General features: G+C 45.3%; 1 protein-coding gene and 1 long non-coding RNA gene across 4 annotated transcripts in view; one reads left to right on the top strand and one right to left on the bottom strand.

Annotated features, from left to right (window-relative positions):
- Positions 1 to 5209, bottom strand: part of LOC115074381 — a 49517-nt gene extending 44308 nt beyond the window's left edge. For 2 of the 3 annotated variants that reach the window (XR_003852231.1, XR_003852230.1), the window contains exon 1: positions 5111 to 5209. This is a non-coding gene — a long non-coding RNA (uncharacterized LOC115074381). Of the gene's footprint in view, positions 1 to 4400; positions 4655 to 5110 lie in introns of those variants that run through there. The other variant, XR_003852229.1, reaches the window with a different exon arrangement.
- The window catches only part of SORT1 (sortilin 1), a 30949-nt gene continuing 18503 nt past the window's right edge, over positions 4805 to 17250 (top strand). The window contains exons 1-8 of the mRNA XM_029573779.1: positions 4805 to 4985; positions 8452 to 8511; positions 8791 to 8864; positions 9731 to 9833; positions 10248 to 10412; positions 13079 to 13152; positions 13291 to 13340; positions 13430 to 13560. Of these exons, the coding sequence (XP_029429639.1) occupies positions 4857 to 4985; positions 8452 to 8511; positions 8791 to 8864; positions 9731 to 9833; positions 10248 to 10412; positions 13079 to 13152; positions 13291 to 13340; positions 13430 to 13560 (786 nt within the window). The 5' untranslated portion in view covers positions 4805 to 4856. The remainder of the gene's footprint in view (positions 4986 to 8451; positions 8512 to 8790; positions 8865 to 9730; positions 9834 to 10247; positions 10413 to 13078; positions 13153 to 13290; positions 13341 to 13429; positions 13561 to 17250) is intronic.

The raw sequence follows: 17250 nt of genomic DNA on the forward strand, positions 1-17250 counted from the left end.
AGAGTTACAATCAGATGAGCTTCGAAGTGTAAAAGTTCTATGTGTACTAGGGTGGGTGAACTCAGACATAACCATTGTCAGGGAGCATACTTGAACAGTGGCCACATTATGAATGGAATAATACAATAAATTTGATAGTGGAGTTGCCGTTGAATCTGTCTATACTGAATAAATATTTGGATCCAAGAAGTTGATCTGCACTTGTTGTTCTTCACGGTAATTGAAGTCTCCCATTATAACCGTACTACCAATTTGGTTAGCTTCCCTAATTTCTCTTAGCATTTCACTGTCCATCTCACCATCCTGACCAGGTGGACGGTAGTATACCCCTATCACTATAGTCTTCCCCGACACACAAGGGATTTCTACCCATAAAGATTCAATTGTGCATTTAGTCTCATGCAGGATGTTTATCCTGTTGGACTCTATGCCATCCCGGACATAAAGTGCCACACCTCCTCCTGACTGCTCCTCTCTGTCATTGCGATATAATTTGTACCCCGGTATAGCACTGTCCCATTGGTTATCCTCTTTCCACCATGTCTCTGAGATGCCAATTAAGTCTATGTCATCATTCACTGCTATACATTCTAATTCTCCCATCTTACTTCTTAGACGTCTGGTATTAGCATACAAACATTTCAAAGTTTGTTTTTTGTTTGTATTTTTATTCTGCTTTTTAATTGATAGGGATAAGTTAGAATCTTTTAGCTCAGGTGAGTTTTTAGTTACAGGCACTTGGACTACTTTTCTTATTATTGGAACCTCACTGTCGGGATGCCCTAATTCTAATGCATCATTAGTATCCTTTAAAGATACCTCTCTCCGAACCATGCGCTGCTGAGCGACTGTCGGCTTTCCCCTTTTGTTCTAGTTTAAAAGCTGCTCTATCTCCTTTTTAAAGGTTAGCGCCAGCAGTCTGGTTCCACCCTGGTTAAGGTGGAGCCCAACCCTTCAGAAGAGACTCCCCCCTTTCCCAAAAGGTTCCCCAGTTCCTAACAAAACTGAATCCCTCTTCCTTGCACCATCGTCTCATCCACGCATTGAGACTCCGGAGCTCTGCCTGCCTCTGGGGACCTGCGTGTGGAACAGGGAGCATTTCAGAGAATGCTACCCTGGAGGTTTGGATTTAAGCTTTCTACCTAAGAGCCTAAATTTGGCTTCCAGAACCTCCCTCCCACATTTTCCTGTCATTGGTGCCCACATGTACCACGACAGCCGGCTCCTCCCCAGCACTGTCTAAAATCCTATCTAGGTGACGCGTGAGTACAGAGTAAAGAATCTGATCATGAAGAGATGGACCTGGTTATGGAAGGTTTAAGAGGTCCCACTAAGGCTTTCCCGTTTCATAAGTCTGTGAGGAGGCTAGTGCTCTGGGCGTGGGAAACTCCGCAAACTGGTCTGAAGGTTGGCAGAGCTATGGATAAGTTATATTTGCTGCTGGAGGACACTTTAGCTTTGTTGTGGATGCCTTGGTGTCTGCTGTCACTAAAAAGATTACTATCCTGGTGGCTGGTTCTGCTTCGCTTAAGGACAGTAGGATAGGAAGTTGGAGATCCATCTCAAAAAGATATTTGAGATGTCTGCTCTGGGCTTTCAGGCTGCGGTGTGCAGCTGTTTCATGCTTTGGGCTGGTTTTACATTAGGTTCAGCAGTTGCAGTCTGACAATATGATGGCATCAGAAGCAAAACAGGCGCAGCTGCTGTGTCGGAGGATCGTGTGCCGCAGCTGCAGTCTGACAATATGATGGCATCAGAAGCAAAACAGGCGCAGCTGCAGTGTCGGAGGATCGTGTGCCGCAGCTGCAGTCTGACAATATGATGGCATCAGAAGCAAAACAGGCGCAGCTGCTGTGTCGGAGGATCGTGTGCCGCAGCTGCAGTCTGACAATATGATGGCATCAGAAGCAAAACAGGCGCAGCTGCTGTGTCGGAGGATCATGTGCGGCAGCTGCAAGAGGTAAAATAAAGGTCGGGGGGGCTAGGGGAAGGGAGGTTAGGTTAGGGGGTTAGGAAGTTCCCTCCCAGGCCGTTCCGAAATCGGAGCTGAAGGCCACGGGTGTCGGTGCGTGCAGGGTGCACAATTGTGCACCCCCTTGCACGCACTGACCCCCGATTTTATAACATGCGCACACATAAAATCAGGCATCCGTGTGTGCGTGCACATGGACGCCCGTGCGCAATTTCTTAAAATCTGCCCCAAAACGTTTTATTTGCTAACCTTCCTGAGTACTTATGTGCCTCAGCCTTCTCTTCTGGCCTCGATGTTTCATGAATCGAGTCCTATATTGCTCCAATAGAAAGAACAATGTGCAAAAAGCCACATTAAATGAGATCAAATTAAATAGCTCTTGTAACCTTTAATTACTCATTTATAAGTAGGAAGAAGAAATGTGGCTATGCATTGGAAATGCCAGGAGAAACCCTCATTCCTTTCTTGATTTCAATATATACTGTAGTGTATATATGGCCTGTGGATTCAATTGAAATGCTATTTTCTGAGCGGGCAACAATCAGGAGGTAGCCATGTATCAGGTACCTTTTTGAAAATAACTGGAGGAAGTACTTGAATTTCTTTTCTGCAGTACAGATGGGGTTAGAGCAGCCTGCTACAAATCCGGGTTCAAATCCCACTGTCACTCCTTGTGCCATTCGGCAAGTCATTTTACCCATTGTTGCCTCAGCTACAAAATTAGGAGCCAATGCAATAAAGTTGTGTAGAAAGTGGGTGCTGAACAGTCAGCACCCGCTCTCTTAATGCGACCCAGGCACCCCCAAGGGGATGCCATGCAATATTTAAATTAGGGGGTCGCGTGTGACCCTAGCGCCTCCTTGCTAATGTGAACCCAATCGTTTTTTCTGACTACCGTACGCCGGTCACAAAAATTGACGCCGTTTAGCGGCGTCGGTTTTCCTTACTGGCGGACAGCCATGCAGACGCTGATAAACCCGGCGTTGGTTTTTGTGACTGCCATTCGCTGCTAAGACAAACTGACGCCTATAAACCTGGCGTCAGGTTTTGTGGCTGTCCGCCAGTAAGGAAAACTGATGCCGATGGGGTCCAACTGTCAATTTTTTTTACTTTTATTTTTTATTTTTCATCCTACTTAATATCACAAGGATATTAAGTAGGAGGCAGTACAGAAAAGCAGAAAAAACTGCTCCAGCCAGGCATTAATAGATGACAGTTAAATGTACGTCTGAGACGCTGAATGCCTAATAGCCTCATTCACATGCATTTACATGTGATGATCGCTATTCAATTCACTCTGCGTTGGACGCATGTTGAATATGTGCTAATCCCATTATTGCGTTATGGGATTGATTAGCGCCTATTCTACTCGTATTACATTAATGGTGGGGGTGGAAGGGAAATAGAACCAAAAGTAACAGATAAGTATGAAAGATGATTTAAAAAAAAAAAGTGAAAGCTTGCTGGGCAGACTGGATGGGCCATTTGGTCATCTTCTGCTGTCATTTCTATATGTTTCTATGTCCGACTGCAGGTTAACAGTGCACTCGGCTCAGCGCACAGTATTGCATTGGCCCCTTAGATTGTAAACCCTCTGGGGATAGAGAAATACCTACAGGTACCTGAATGTAAATCCACTTTGAAGTAACAAAATGAATCTAAAAAAAAAAATCTAAATCTAAAAAATCTGTTGTGCTACTATAGAAATTGTGAGTAGATCTAGCTCTCTAAAATTACTGAATTTTAGGTAAACTTAATCAAGCTTGTGCTGCTGATTAAAATAAACTGGCAATAGTTTTTGTAATTAATACATTCATACTGTACTTTGTAGCAGGGAAGCTGCAATAAATAATTACTCTATATTTGTAGTGCAATCATTCCTATAGAGATGGGACAAACAGGATAAAGGGAAAGTAATGTAATATTTCTGAATAGGGTGGGGAACCTGCGCAGAGTGGCAGGGGCAGGGGGAACAGTGTAATCCTCAGCTTGCTGTGCCAACTGCATCTCTAGTTTTGCTTTTTCTCTGCATCATTTGCTATATTCATGTTAGAACAGAATAAATGTAGTAGAATTTGTTCTCCTATAAATAAGTTAAATTTCCTAAACTGTGAATCCTGTTCAGAATTTGTCAATAAAAGTTATCCATGGCTCTCTGTGCCTTGAGGTAGGAGGAAGCTATTTAAGTATTTATTGGTGTCTCTGCTCAGTTCTAACGATGGTCGTGGACTTCTCTCCAAAGAAGCAATTTCTTGGTGCTTTAAGATTTAGATCAGCTTTTAATTTCTCTCACGGATTTATCCAAAAATGATTAGTCTCTTAATAAATTAAGCAGTACGGTAAACCAGGACGTGGTTACATTCATAGAGTTTAACCTTGCCATGCAGGAAAAGAGAGATGGGTCCTTTGCAAAGGGCTGTGTGCTTACAATCTGACGTTGCAGAAACGTTTTTAAATGGCTGCGTCCCATGATGCCAGCCATGGCTTTAGCATGGGACGGGATCCTGCGTGCACCGGATCCGGCTGGGAGTTCAGGTAAAACGAGTCCGACCGCATAGCTCAAGAGCAGGGGCCGAGCTGCGCCCTCCCGCTCCTCTCCGGGACCAGTGACGCCGCGGGAACAGCTGTCAGCGGCGGCGACCAATGAGAAAACGGAGAAGGGACCGCTCAGACCAATGGGAAGGAAGTAGGAAAAGAGTCAGGTGGTGATGTAATCGACGTTGGCAGGCGGGCGGGTCCCCGGGGGCGGGGCTTGGCGTGCGGCGCTCCAATGAGGTGCGAGGCTCGCAGATTGATGGGCCTGCGCTCCAGTGAGGCGCGGGCTGTGCGGCGGCGGCCGCCCCGCAGGCTGCGTGCTGGTGCGAGCGGCGGCGGCGGTCGGGCTATGGGCGCTGCGGGCTTGTGTGCGGCGGTGGCGTTGCTGTGGGTGACGGCGGGGATTCGTGCGGAGCCGGCGGGGGACTGTGGCAGCTGGCGGGACTACGAGGCCAGGCTGGACAACAACACCCACAAGGTGAGCGCCCCGCGCGGGGTCCGTGGCCGCCCGGAGCCTTGGGCGGGGCCTCTCGGGCTCAGTAACTGCTCCACTTCCGGCTCTGGCGGCGGAGGAAGGCGTAAAGCAGCGCGGGAGCTCTTTACCGTGTCCCGGAATTTGGAAACGTCCCCCCTATTCCTGATTCTGAGACCCGCAGCGCTGCTGCCTCGCTCGCCTCTGGCGCTCCCCGCGGTAGCGCTGCCCCCTCTGTACCGCGCACCTCGGCTGTGCGTGTGATGCACGCGAGCCAGAAGTGATAGGATTGCGCCACTCTGTACAGCTACATTGTTGCATAATTTTTTTCGACTTATACCCTCTGTAGAAACCCTGATGTTAATTTTCTCAACTATTTTGATTACTGTAGACCATTATGATGGTGAAACAAATAAATACATGTAATCTATTACTCAGTGTGCATGTTCTTGCACTTATGGACACATGCTCATTGTGTGTCACCATTTAAAAAGAAAAGAAAATTGACCAAGAGGTTAAATAAATGTAAGAGAGCAATAAAATGGGATAAGGAGTTTCTTTTCCCAGGATTGCCACGGTGTCCCCTTTATATACAAACCCCAGGCTGTTCTGCATTTTTTTGAAGAATGCACATGGAAATAACTGATGCTCAGCCTGCACAAGCAGCCAAATGCATAATATAACCTATATGGCCAATGAAAAGCCAGCGTGTGTGTGATGTAATCTGTGACGCATGCAGTGTGAACCAATGAAATGCCAGCCTGTATAATGTAATCTCTTACACGGGTCCTAGAGCAGAGCTTCCCAAAACTCTTCTGGGGACCCCACAGCCATTTAGGTTTTCAGGATACTCCCAGTGAATATGCATGAGATAAATTTGCATATACTGAGCTCCATGATATGCAAATTCATTGTGTTTATTCTGAAAATCTGACTGGTTTTGGGGTCCCCATGACAATTTGGGAAGCCCTGCTCTAGACAAGTCTATCCTTGATATAGGGTGTCTCAATTTATTAGAATTTTGTGTAATCTCAATAGCTATAAGAACATGCCATGCTGGGTCAGACCAAGGGTCCATCAAGCCCAGCATCCTGTTTCCAACAGAGGCCAAAACCAGGCCACAAGAACCTGGCAATTACCCAAACACTAAGAAGCTATGAATTGTTTGTTGCTCTTTGAGAGGGTAACTAAAGGGATTAAAGAGAGAGTGCAAGTCTGAATGCAAGGAAGGTGCATGTAAGAATGTCTTGCTTTGCCTGAAATGACTTCTTTCTCACTGGGGTCTATGATGTCACAATGATCAGAGGCCTGTGAATTTGCCACTTCCTGAGCTGGTGATAGTTTGCATGGGGTGTGTTGGTTATGCGGTGCTCTCTTTTCTCTTGCTGGTTCTTTGGGCATTGCTCTGTCTTTTGGCTTTCTTCAGTGATTCCCAGGGCTGCACCTTCTCGCTCTCGCTTTCTGTGCTGGTTCTTGGGCCTGGCTCTCTTGCTTGCTTTCAGCTTTGTTTAGTAATTCTCTGGGCTGAGCTCTCTCTCTGTTGGTTTTGTGTACTGACTTTCGGGGCCGGGCACTGTCGGAGGCAGGACGCTTGGCTTGTTGGACTTTGGTTTTGTAGGGATAAGCCAGTCACCCTAAAGAGTGTGCAACTGAACCAAACTGAGTGCAGGCCCAAGCAGCACAAGATATGATGGCCCCTGCAGTTTTAATGTAAATGCCAGTGAGAAGCTGCAGTTGTTCTTCATGACAAGCATTGGTCTTCACCTTACAGTTTAGCTGGTGCAACTGGACACAAATTTGCTGAGCTTGTGGCCTTGACAAACTTTACAGCTAAGAAGAAGTCCTATGAGAGTGGATTGTGGTAATCTATGATCATATGCATGAAGTCCTGGTAAAGAAAAGGTTTTGGACTTCATGCACAGGGGCCAGTGCACCCAAGCCTCACACCAGGCTTTGAGACTGGCCTTCCAGCTCAGCTCCACCTAGCCCTGCTTTATTAACTCTGGAGAAGCTGCCTAATCATACTTGCCGATCTCAGCCAATCTTTGCTCCTGTCCCCTAGAGCAGAGCTTCCCAAACCTGCCCAGCTAGTCAGCTTTTCAGGATTTCCACAATGAATATGCATGAGAGAAATTTGAATATCAGTTACAGCACATGCAATTCATTGTGGATATCCTGAAACCCTGACTGGCTGTGGAGGGTGAAGGTTTGGGAAGCTGTGACTTGGAGGCTTCTGTAAACTACACTGCCCTGAGATGGTGGTGGTAACCTGTCATTTGTCCGCTAACTCCATGCTAAGATAGGACCCTGATCGGACAACCCAATTGCATGGAGAATGGGGAGCCTGAGCCCATCCCTGACATGTCAAGATTAATTAGCTAAATTACTACTTTAAGTTGGGTAGTTAATTGGCAGTGTGCTTGGGATGTGCAAGTTAATTTTGGGCTAGACAGGAGTGTTTTCATAACCCTTATAACGAGTGTTTTGCACTGTTAAACCAAATTTAAAACAATATCTATCATTATATAAAACCACTGTGTATCTTATGCAGCTATAAGATGTTTATTATCCATCTCAAGAAAGAGGTAGACATTCTGCTCTCTTTACATTATCTTGGGCCTTATTTTAACTAATTTAAATGTCAGATAAACCATGTAAGACTAATTGTTCTTTCCAGTCTGACTCAGTAAGGTATTTATTATGTTCTCTTGGCTTTTTGTAGTGATTCCTGGGCTATCGCTTTCTGTTGCTTTTGTACAGTGATTCTTGGGTTGGACTCTCTCTGTGCCTTGCTACTCTGTTTAAATTAGTAGCTGTACATTGTTTTTTAACTTCACTGACAGTATTTGAAGGGAAGCTTTCAGAAGCCAGAAAGGTCACCTTTTAATGTGGCTGAAGATTTTGGTGAGGCCAGAATATTTACAGCCTAACCACAGGGAAGCCCGTGGGAGCCATGCACTAAGAAACTCTGCTTTGTGGGTACAAACCAGGATAGGGGACCAACACGCCTGAGGGCCCTATATTAACTAATGCACAGTAGATCTTGCAGCTCTGAGGTAACAGGTGTGTAACTTACTGCATGGCTTCTTATTGCACCAAGAAATCTGATCCCTCTGAGGCCCTATACTCTGCATAAAGATAGTGACTGTCCAGCAGCAGGAGCAGGGGAGAGAATGATGGCTCTGATAACTCTAGCAAACAAGAGACACTGATGATACTAGAGCTGGGCCCAGTGCCTATAGGATTGGGAGAGATCACGACGACACACGAGTCAGCCCTGATGCTTGTAGGGATGGTGAGACATTGATGGTGTTAGGGCCAGGATTGGTGGCTGTAGTGAAGGGAAGAGAAGAGGTGCTGATGGTACCAGAGCTGGGCCCGCCACTGATGACAGTGCGCTGGAGCAGAGGCACAGAAAGACTGATAGTGTTAGGACTGGTGTAATGTGTTCCTCCTTTTTCTGTGTTTCTAGTATAGCTTTGATGATCTGAGCGGTTCAGTGTTGCTGTCTTGGCTGGGAAATGATACTGGGGTAAGTAAAAAGGGCTGGATCTTTCCTCATGTGCTGTCTCTCAAGGCGTCCCCCCAGAAGAGTCTGGGATATTGCTGCTGAATTTCCCATCTCTATGTGCCTCTCACTTTTCTTACTTGGCTACGGTGGTGGGGGTTTTCTCTTAAGTTATTTTTCTGGGAGTAAGGGGGAATTCATGCTTCCTGGGCTCAGGAGCCATGACCATGTAACTGGCACTGCTGGTGCATCTTCTCCCCTCCCTGTCCTGCTGCCGTCTCATTGCTTCTCTGTCTCTTGCAGGTCATCCTGTTGTTAACAGTCTTCAAGGTGCCACTGCTATGGATTAATTTTGGACAGTCAAAACTGTACAGAAGGTAAGTGGCGGGTGAACTGGGGATGCTGAGAGCTCATTCCCTGTAATCCCGGTGATGCTCTTCCTTTATGTAGACATGCAAATTGTTTTAAGAATATCAGTTTATGGATGAATAAGACTAAGGAAAGAAATGATAATTATCAGGTCTCCAGTGACAGTAAGCATAACCTAGGAGGTGGGAAAGTTTGGGGTTGTTAATCAGATATTAAACCAGTTGCCAGGTCCATGTTTAGAAACTCAGGATTAGCCATCTGAAATTTTCTTTCTGAAGATTTTAGACTTATTACATAATCATTGGGGGGTTTTGTCAGTTATTTGTTGGCTTGCCAAAAAATCTTAACATGTATCACAGTGAGTGCAGAATGCCACTGTAAATGTTTGAGACTGACAGTATTTTGGTATCACTTAAGCAGTTGCATTGGCTTCCAGTCCAGAAAAGAGTTCAGCTGAGTTTTTGGTGTTTTTTTAATGCAGAAATATTTCTTGCATGAGAAATGTATTTACTCATTACACCTCTGTTCTTTTGCTCTGGTCTATTGTTCTCAGTACCTGTATTTTCCTTGCAGAGCTTTTAATTTTCCATTTTGTTTACAGGCTTTTGAATACAAACAAATTATCTTAGCAATGTTTTACTTTTATCTGTGTTTTTAAAATAGTGTACATTTTGTTAATTTATGTACATAACCTTGTGAGACTGGAAGATAGAGTATAAGAATCCATGAATAAGTGTTGGCATTCAGAGACCTAAATAATGAAGTCCTGTTGTATGTGAGTCGCTGGGGCATTGACATCCAGTCAGTGCATGCACAGTGGCGATGCTAGCGTTATAGCCTCTTTTTTTTTTTTTTTTCTCTTTTCCCTCCAAAGTGATGATTATGGGAAGAGTTTCAAGGACATCACCTCGCAGATCAGTAACACATTAATTCGTACGGACTTAGGGATAGCTATCGGCCCTCAGAATTCTGGAAAAGTAAGTGTCCGTTTAATGTGAGTGGGAGCTGTTGGAGGTCCACAGGAGGCAAGGTGTGGGGTGGTTTTATGGCACAGCATAGCCCAGAGAGTTTGGGATTCAGGAGGCAGCAGAGGGTGAAGGGATATGGGCTGGAGTTGCAGAGAGAGAGGGCTTCATTCGGGGTAAGGGAGAGCTGGATGCAGGAAGGAACCTGGCCTCCACGGAGTACTGGATGGGATGGGCGAGAGAATGTTCCCTGTACGTACCCGGATCAGTCCAGACCGTGGGTTATGGAGTCGGAGCAAACACTGAGAGGACTCGCTGTGGGGTGGCATTTCCCTTTCACATGCTCTCTCTATGGCACCTGGCATGGGATGGCTTCTCCCCTTGGCTCATCTTCCTCTCTCTCATGCTGTTGCTATCTCTTCCTAGGTGATCCTGACTGGTGATGTCACTGATGTTAGTACTGGAGGCCGAATTTTCAGATCATCCAATTTTGCCCAGGACTTTAGCAAAACAGATCTCCCCTTTCACCCCATGACACAGATCATGTACCACCCCAAAAACTCTGACTATCTACTCGTACTAAGCATCGAGGTGAGAGACTCCCATTCCTGTGTGAATGTGTTACCAGACTGTTTAGCTGGCTATATGGGATGCGTTGTATCAGGTTTAAATAGTAGATAATGCTCCCTAGAAGGGTGGCATCTTCAAAGTTGAAATCTGCAGAAATTCAACCGTACGCTAAAAAAAAAAATCAAGACCTTGAAGTATATTTAATTACCAACCAGTATCTAATATACTTTTCTGATTAAAACTGCAGAGAAATGGTTGAATATTCAACTTCAACGTTATTTGCAGGCATAAAATGTCCTTCATCTTTACCAATCTGGATTTAGAAAAGGTTGTGGTATGGAAAATACCTTGATAGTTTGCGACTAGAGTAGAGAAGGGAAAATGATTGTATAATGTGACCTGTGCTTGGCATTCGCTACTAATGAAGATATTATGCCTGCTCATTTACGGAGGCTGGGATGAGTGGTTGTAATAGAACGATTCCTCTGACTTATCCGCTTACATTAAGGTTCGTTATTCTGGGTAGCTCGGTTTAATCCATATTTACATTCACTGAAAAAGATTATAACATGTTTAGTGTCATTTTTTATGTGCTGATAATGCAGATTGTGTATTCTTGCAGCACTTGACTCTTGGTTGAGAATTGTTTTGTAATATGTTTACAATTAAACAGGGCAGAAAGAGATTGGGTGGGTTGGTAAACCAGGTTGCCATTCCCGTTAGAAACGTGGTGACTCTGCCATGTAAATCAGGTTTTGCTGGCCTTGCAAAGATTTGCCAAGCAGGAACTTCTTTAGCTAAGAAGATGTCCAGAAGGTAATGCAAGCTTTCTTACTCTTGGCTGTTGTAAGAGTCGGGGGTCTTCGTTGTTGTGGGGTTACTGTGAGGCTTGCATTGGCTTCTCATCCATCGTCGGGGGTCATTTCAGATTTCTGGGATGGTTTTGTAAGGGCAGGGGGCAAGGCTGCCTGAAGAATCGGATGGTACCCTGAGCTCTTATCAAAGCTTTTAGTTTCCATTCCATCATAGTAGAAATAAAAAGCTGCCTCTTCACAGCTGCTTCCAGTTAGTGGTGACTTTTATTTCATGATGTATGGATGCTTTGTATAGATTCCCAAGGCCCCTATGAATTGTCCTTGCCTACCCCTCCCAGCCTCAGCTTTAGCACAGCCAGACAGGGACATTTCCGAGCCCCCCTAGCCTCAGACTAACAGGCAGATAATCCTCCATCTGGGTCTTGCTGCAAAAGACGGAAGGCCCCCCTCTCGCTCTTGCACTACCAGCTGCATCTTAACTTTGTTGTTAGTGATTTAAAATGTCGATGGGAGTAGGGATGTTCAAACTAATCCAGAGTACTTATATTCTTTTAGATAATTGTTTTAGATAATTGTTATATATATATATTTTATTCTGTTTCTTGGATTAACTATGTTCATTGTAAACCGCTAACTTGAAGCGATAGTTACTGTTCATTGTAAACCGGGGTGATATGTATATTATACAGGAACCTCCGGTATATAAATCCTTAAATAAATAAATAAATAAATAAAATAATTTTATTAGTCTCCAGAGGCTGCAGTCAGTCTACGTATAACTGCCCGGTTACACAGTTTATTGCCCTTGTTTTGAGCTCATTCCCTGTTGTATGAAATCTACGTATAACTGCCCGGTTACACAGTTTATTGCCCTTGTTTTGAGCTCATTCCCTGTTGTATGAAATCTACGTATAACTGCCCGGTTACACAGTTTATTGCCCTTGTTTTGAGCTCATTCCCTGTTGTATGAAATCTACGTATAACTGCCCGGTTACACAGTTTATTGCCCTTGTTTTGAGCTCATTCCCTGTTGTATGAAATCTGTTGAAAGAAGGGGGACGTGGAGGCTGTGGATGGTTCCCGGTGTCCTCTCGAGCCTGCTGCTGGTTGAGTATGCAAAGTAGCCGTCTGGTCGTCTGCTGCAGACCACACCACTTCCTCCTAAGCCCATTACATATACAGAAGATTATTCCTTGCTCAGAGGTCTGCAGGGCAATTGAGTGTGTAACAAAGTGAATAAAACATTGGGGGGGGTGTGGGGGTGAGTGTGTGTGCGTGTGTGTGGGGGGGGGTGGGGTGGTGTGTGTGGGGGGGTGTGGGGGTGGGGGTGGTGTGTGTGGGGGGGTGTGGGGGTGGGTGTGTGCGTGTGGGGGGTGGGGGGTGGGTGTGGGGGTGTGTGTGTGTGCGTGTGGGGGTGGGTGTGTGCGTGTGGGGGGTGGGTGTGGGGGTGTGTGTGTGGGGGGGTGTGTGGGCGGTGTGTGTGGGGTGTGTGAGTGTGGGTGTGTGGGTGTGTGGGTGGGGGGGTGTGTGTGTGGTGGGGTGTGTGTGTGGTGGGGAGTGGGTGGGGGGTGTGTGTATGTGTGTGTGGGGGGGTGGGTGTTGTGTGGGGGTGTGTGAGGGTGTGTGTGTGTGTGGGGGGGTGGTGGTGGTGTGTGTGTGTCGTGCTTGGTCCTTAGTTGCTCACTGGGACAGCCTCTGGTGACGATGGGGCCTTAACTGCAGGATTGGAGTGCAACTCTGTGCTGGGTACAGTTGGGTGTCAGATCCTCCGCAGGCAGCTGGGAGGGTTTTGCGATGAATGAATGTAGCTGGAATTAGACTTGTAAAGATACTTCTTCCACAATGGCTGGGACCAATAATTTTCTTTTCCAGAACAGCTTGTGGCTCTCCAGGAACTTTGGAGAAGATTGGAGGGAGATCTACCGGACTGTCTGTCTGGCAAAGTGGTGAGTTCAGAGCACCCCTGGTTTTTGGGATATCCATGATGATTACGTATGGGATCTCCTGAAGTTTGGGGCGGGGGAGTACCCTCGGTTAATGCTGATTGGTAACTGCCCTCTTTTCTCTGCATGACGTTTCTCTAGGGGCTTGGAGGACAGCATTTTTTTCATCGTGTCCCTGAATGGGTCTTGCCGTAAGTGACGTGTGCCAGCCTCGCATGTGCTTGAACAGCCTGCCTGGCGGATAAACATATTTATTGCCTTTTCCTCTCATCTCTTTAAGAATCTGGCTTTGGTTTCCGAGAACTGAAAAAGACCAGCGACTTTGGCAAAACCTTCAAGACCATTGCATCCAAAGTTTATTCGTTCGGGCTGGGAGGCCCTTTCCTCTACGCTTCAGTGATGACGGAAACGGTAGGAGGGCTTCCTGCTCATCTTTCTTTCCCACCCCTTCTAACACACAGATCCATATTTACAGCTCACACCCCACTCCACCTACAGATAGAAAAGAATGGCAGAGAATTGCCCATTTTGGAAGAAATTCTCTGTGCTGTTTACTAACTGTAAGTCCCAGCAGTTAAAGAGGATACAGATCATTTACAACATAAGTTTCATACTGGGTCAGACCAAGGGTCCATCAAGCCCAGCATCCTGTTTCCAACAGAGGCCAATCCAGGCCATAAGAACCTGGCAATTACCCAAACACTAAGAAGATCCCATGCTACTGATGCAATTAATAGCAGTGGCTATTCCCTAAGTATAATTGATTAATAGCCGTTAATGGACTTCTCCTCCAAGAACTTATCCAAACCTTTTTTGAACCCAGCTACACTAACTGCACTAACCACATCCTCTGGCAACAAATTCCAGAGCTTTATTGTGCGTTGAGTGAAAAATAATTTTCTCTGATTTAGTTTTAAATGTGCCCCATGCTAACTTCATGGATATTCTTTTCTTTTTTTTTTTTTTTTGCTTGCACATTGCACTTCAATTTTTTTTTCCAAAAAATATTTCTTTAATAGTTGGCATTTTTTTTTTTGTAAATTTTTATTTATACAAGAGAGGCATATCTTACAGAATAACACTGTAGCCAGAACATAAGCATAAACAGGTAACTGTGAACCCATGATACAAATATAGTTCCTTCACTTCAAGAGACACCAACTCAGGATATGAGAAATAAATAAAACAAACAATCAATGAAACAACCTATGCCTCATCACTTTCTTGATGTCTGGTTACATTTCCATACATTGTCACAGCAATGGCCGCTCAATTTCATCCCTAATCAACCCCCCCCCCCTATCTCCCCCTCTCCCCCCCCCCCCTGTTTGTCCTGAAAAAGGGGGATGAACTCTACTGTTTAGCTTGGGTACAGGTCAATACTGAGGGACTGCAGGTGGCACCCAAAACTATGGAGCAAAACCCACTTGTCTGGATTGATCTGTGGTATTACAGGAACAAAAATTAGCAGGTAAGAACCAATTTTCCTTTGTCTTCTCGCAAGATTAAATATAACCAGAGAGGGAGCGTTTTCTGTAGCGGGCTCCTTACTTTGCAGTTCACTCCCCAATGCTTTAAGACAAATTACTAACCACAAAGAATTCAAAAAATCGGTAAAAACCTATTCAAAGGTACAGAATATTCAGAAATGAGATCTCGCACATTATCTGTGATTACCCAACGATTCATATTGCTATAAACCATATGAAATTGTGGGGAAACCTAGCTCTTTATTTTAAAATTCCGACTTTACTCTTCTTTTTGTGTAAAAACGTAGTACAGTTAATTAATCTAAGAATATATTAGTTAGAATTAGGGCTTAAAGTATACATTGTATTTTTTTCCTTAAGTTTACTTTTTTTGTGTTTGTATTTAATTAGATGCCTTTTATTTTATTTTTATCTGACTTTATTCTGACATTTGTAAACCGTTTTGGTTAAATTATCATTTGTGGAAGACGGTATGGAAATCTTTTAAATAAATAAATATACTTAGGATGTAAAGACAGCTGGTACAATCCTCTCCCTTTTCTTATGGCAAGGTACAGTGGCAGTGTTTTCTAAGTAATCCTATCCACAAAGCATGTCTCATCTGCTGAGACCAATATACATCACAAATGTGGGACTCCTGAGAATATTGAATACAAGGAGAATGCTAAAATCTCTGTATTTGCGAATGACCATATATGATTCATCTTGTCCCTGCTGAATGGGCAAAATCGGAATTGTACAATTATACAGGTGAAAAAGGGAATAAAATAGTAATGGGCGTGGCCAGAATGAAGTAACAAACGATGAAATGCTAACAAAATCAGCAGCACAGTAATAACGGGAGATTTCAGCTACCCCAGTATTGACTGGGAGAATATTACATCAGGGCATGCTAGAGAAGTAAAGTTCCTAGATGAAATAAATGACTGCGTCATGGAGCAGCTGCTACAAGAACCAACAGGAGGGGAAACTGTACAAACTGCTCGATGAGGGCACTAAACCCACATGTTCTTCACTTGTATAGCGAAAGGAAATTATCATGGTTGAACAAATACCCTGACCTTTCTAACCTCTCAACAACCATGGGCTCGTCCTAAGTAGCAGCTTTCTGAGCAGTTGAAAATTAAGAGAATTCATTCTTACAAAACGAGGCAGGTTTATTAAAAAACAAAACAAAACTCCAAATTCTTCTAGCTAGCAATGTCAACTGTCAGAAACTATCGGGCCGATACAGTAAGGAGCGGTAGGAAGAGGTGCGTTAGTGCCCGGCGCATCCGCGTTTGCCGCACGCACAGTTCGGATCACACACCGCTCGATCCTGTATTTAAATGGCATGGAAATGCAAGCCACGTCCATGAAGCGCAAGCCATTTTACTGTATAGGCGCTATACAGTATCCTGGGTGCGCAGGTACCAGTCCTTTCAACTGACAGGCACCAGGAAGTGGATCCCAACTTTAATAAAAAGAAAACCTAAGGCGAGCGCCCAAGTCAGCGAAAGCGTATGAACGTACACAGTGACGTCACGCGCGCCCGTTCATGCGCCTTCGCTGACGAGCGCCCGTGCACTACGGGCGTGCGTTCATCCATCTTCGCCAGCGGGGGCCGCTGGAAGCCGCTTTCGCCGCCAGCTGCCCCCTGTGCACACCGCCAGCTGCCCCCTGCGCGCACCGCGGCTCCCCTGCCTCCCGGGAGGCAGGGGAGCCGCGGTGCGCGCCTCCTGAGGAGGGCAGAGAGGACCTTAAGAAAAAATAAGTTAACTTTGCTTACACTTTATTTACAATATTTTAATAGCATGTCGAGTGGCTTTTCGCCCTGCGCCTTGCTTCGCGAGGAGGGGAGAGAGGACTGGGGCTGCCCCGGAGACCGGCGGCCAGGGCAGGTGAGTGGGGGCTGGGGGAAAGTTTGCCGCTTACCTCTGCCTCTAACACAGGGGTAAGGGTAGGCGGCAATTTAGCAGGTTAAAGACGCAGCTAAACTGCAGGTTAAAAAGGCGATAGTCGGGGCGCACGTTATTGAATGGGAGGGAATAGCTAATCCGATCGTTTACATCTCATATATATGCCGCAGGTGGAAAGGGTTACTCGTTGATTTATAGAAGCGGTAAGGATGGGTTAAAAGGGATAGTGAATCGCGGGTTGGACTTGCGCGGCCAAATTGTGAGTAAACAGCGGGTTAGAAACGGGATAACCGCGGCTGCGCTGTACTGTATCGGCCCGATTGTTAGGAAATGAAAGTTGCAATTTACTGTTGAAGTCAAGGTAAGATCTGGAAGACCAAAGAAATCTCCTGCCTGAGATAAGTTCTTGGAAGAGAAGTCCATTAACTGCTATTAATCAAGTTTACTTAGGGAATAGTCACTGCTATTAATTGCATCAGTAGCATGGGATCTTCTAGGTGTTTGGGTAATTGCCAGGTTCTTGTGGCCTGGTTTGGCCTCTGTTGGAAACAGGATGCTGGGCTTGATGGACCCTTGGTCTGACCCAGCATGGCAATTTCTTATGTTCTTATGTTCTTATGAGAAGTAGTTAATCTACAAAATAAAAAGCCCAGAGCATTGCCTAGGATCTGCTGACAGCGTTGCTTATCCAGCAATGATCTGCATGGGAGAGT

Source organism: Rhinatrema bivittatum, chromosome 12 (assembly GCF_901001135.1).
Source record: "Rhinatrema bivittatum chromosome 12, aRhiBiv1.1, whole genome shotgun sequence".
Classification (NCBI taxonomy): Eukaryota; Metazoa; Chordata; class Amphibia; order Gymnophiona; family Rhinatrematidae; genus Rhinatrema; species Rhinatrema bivittatum.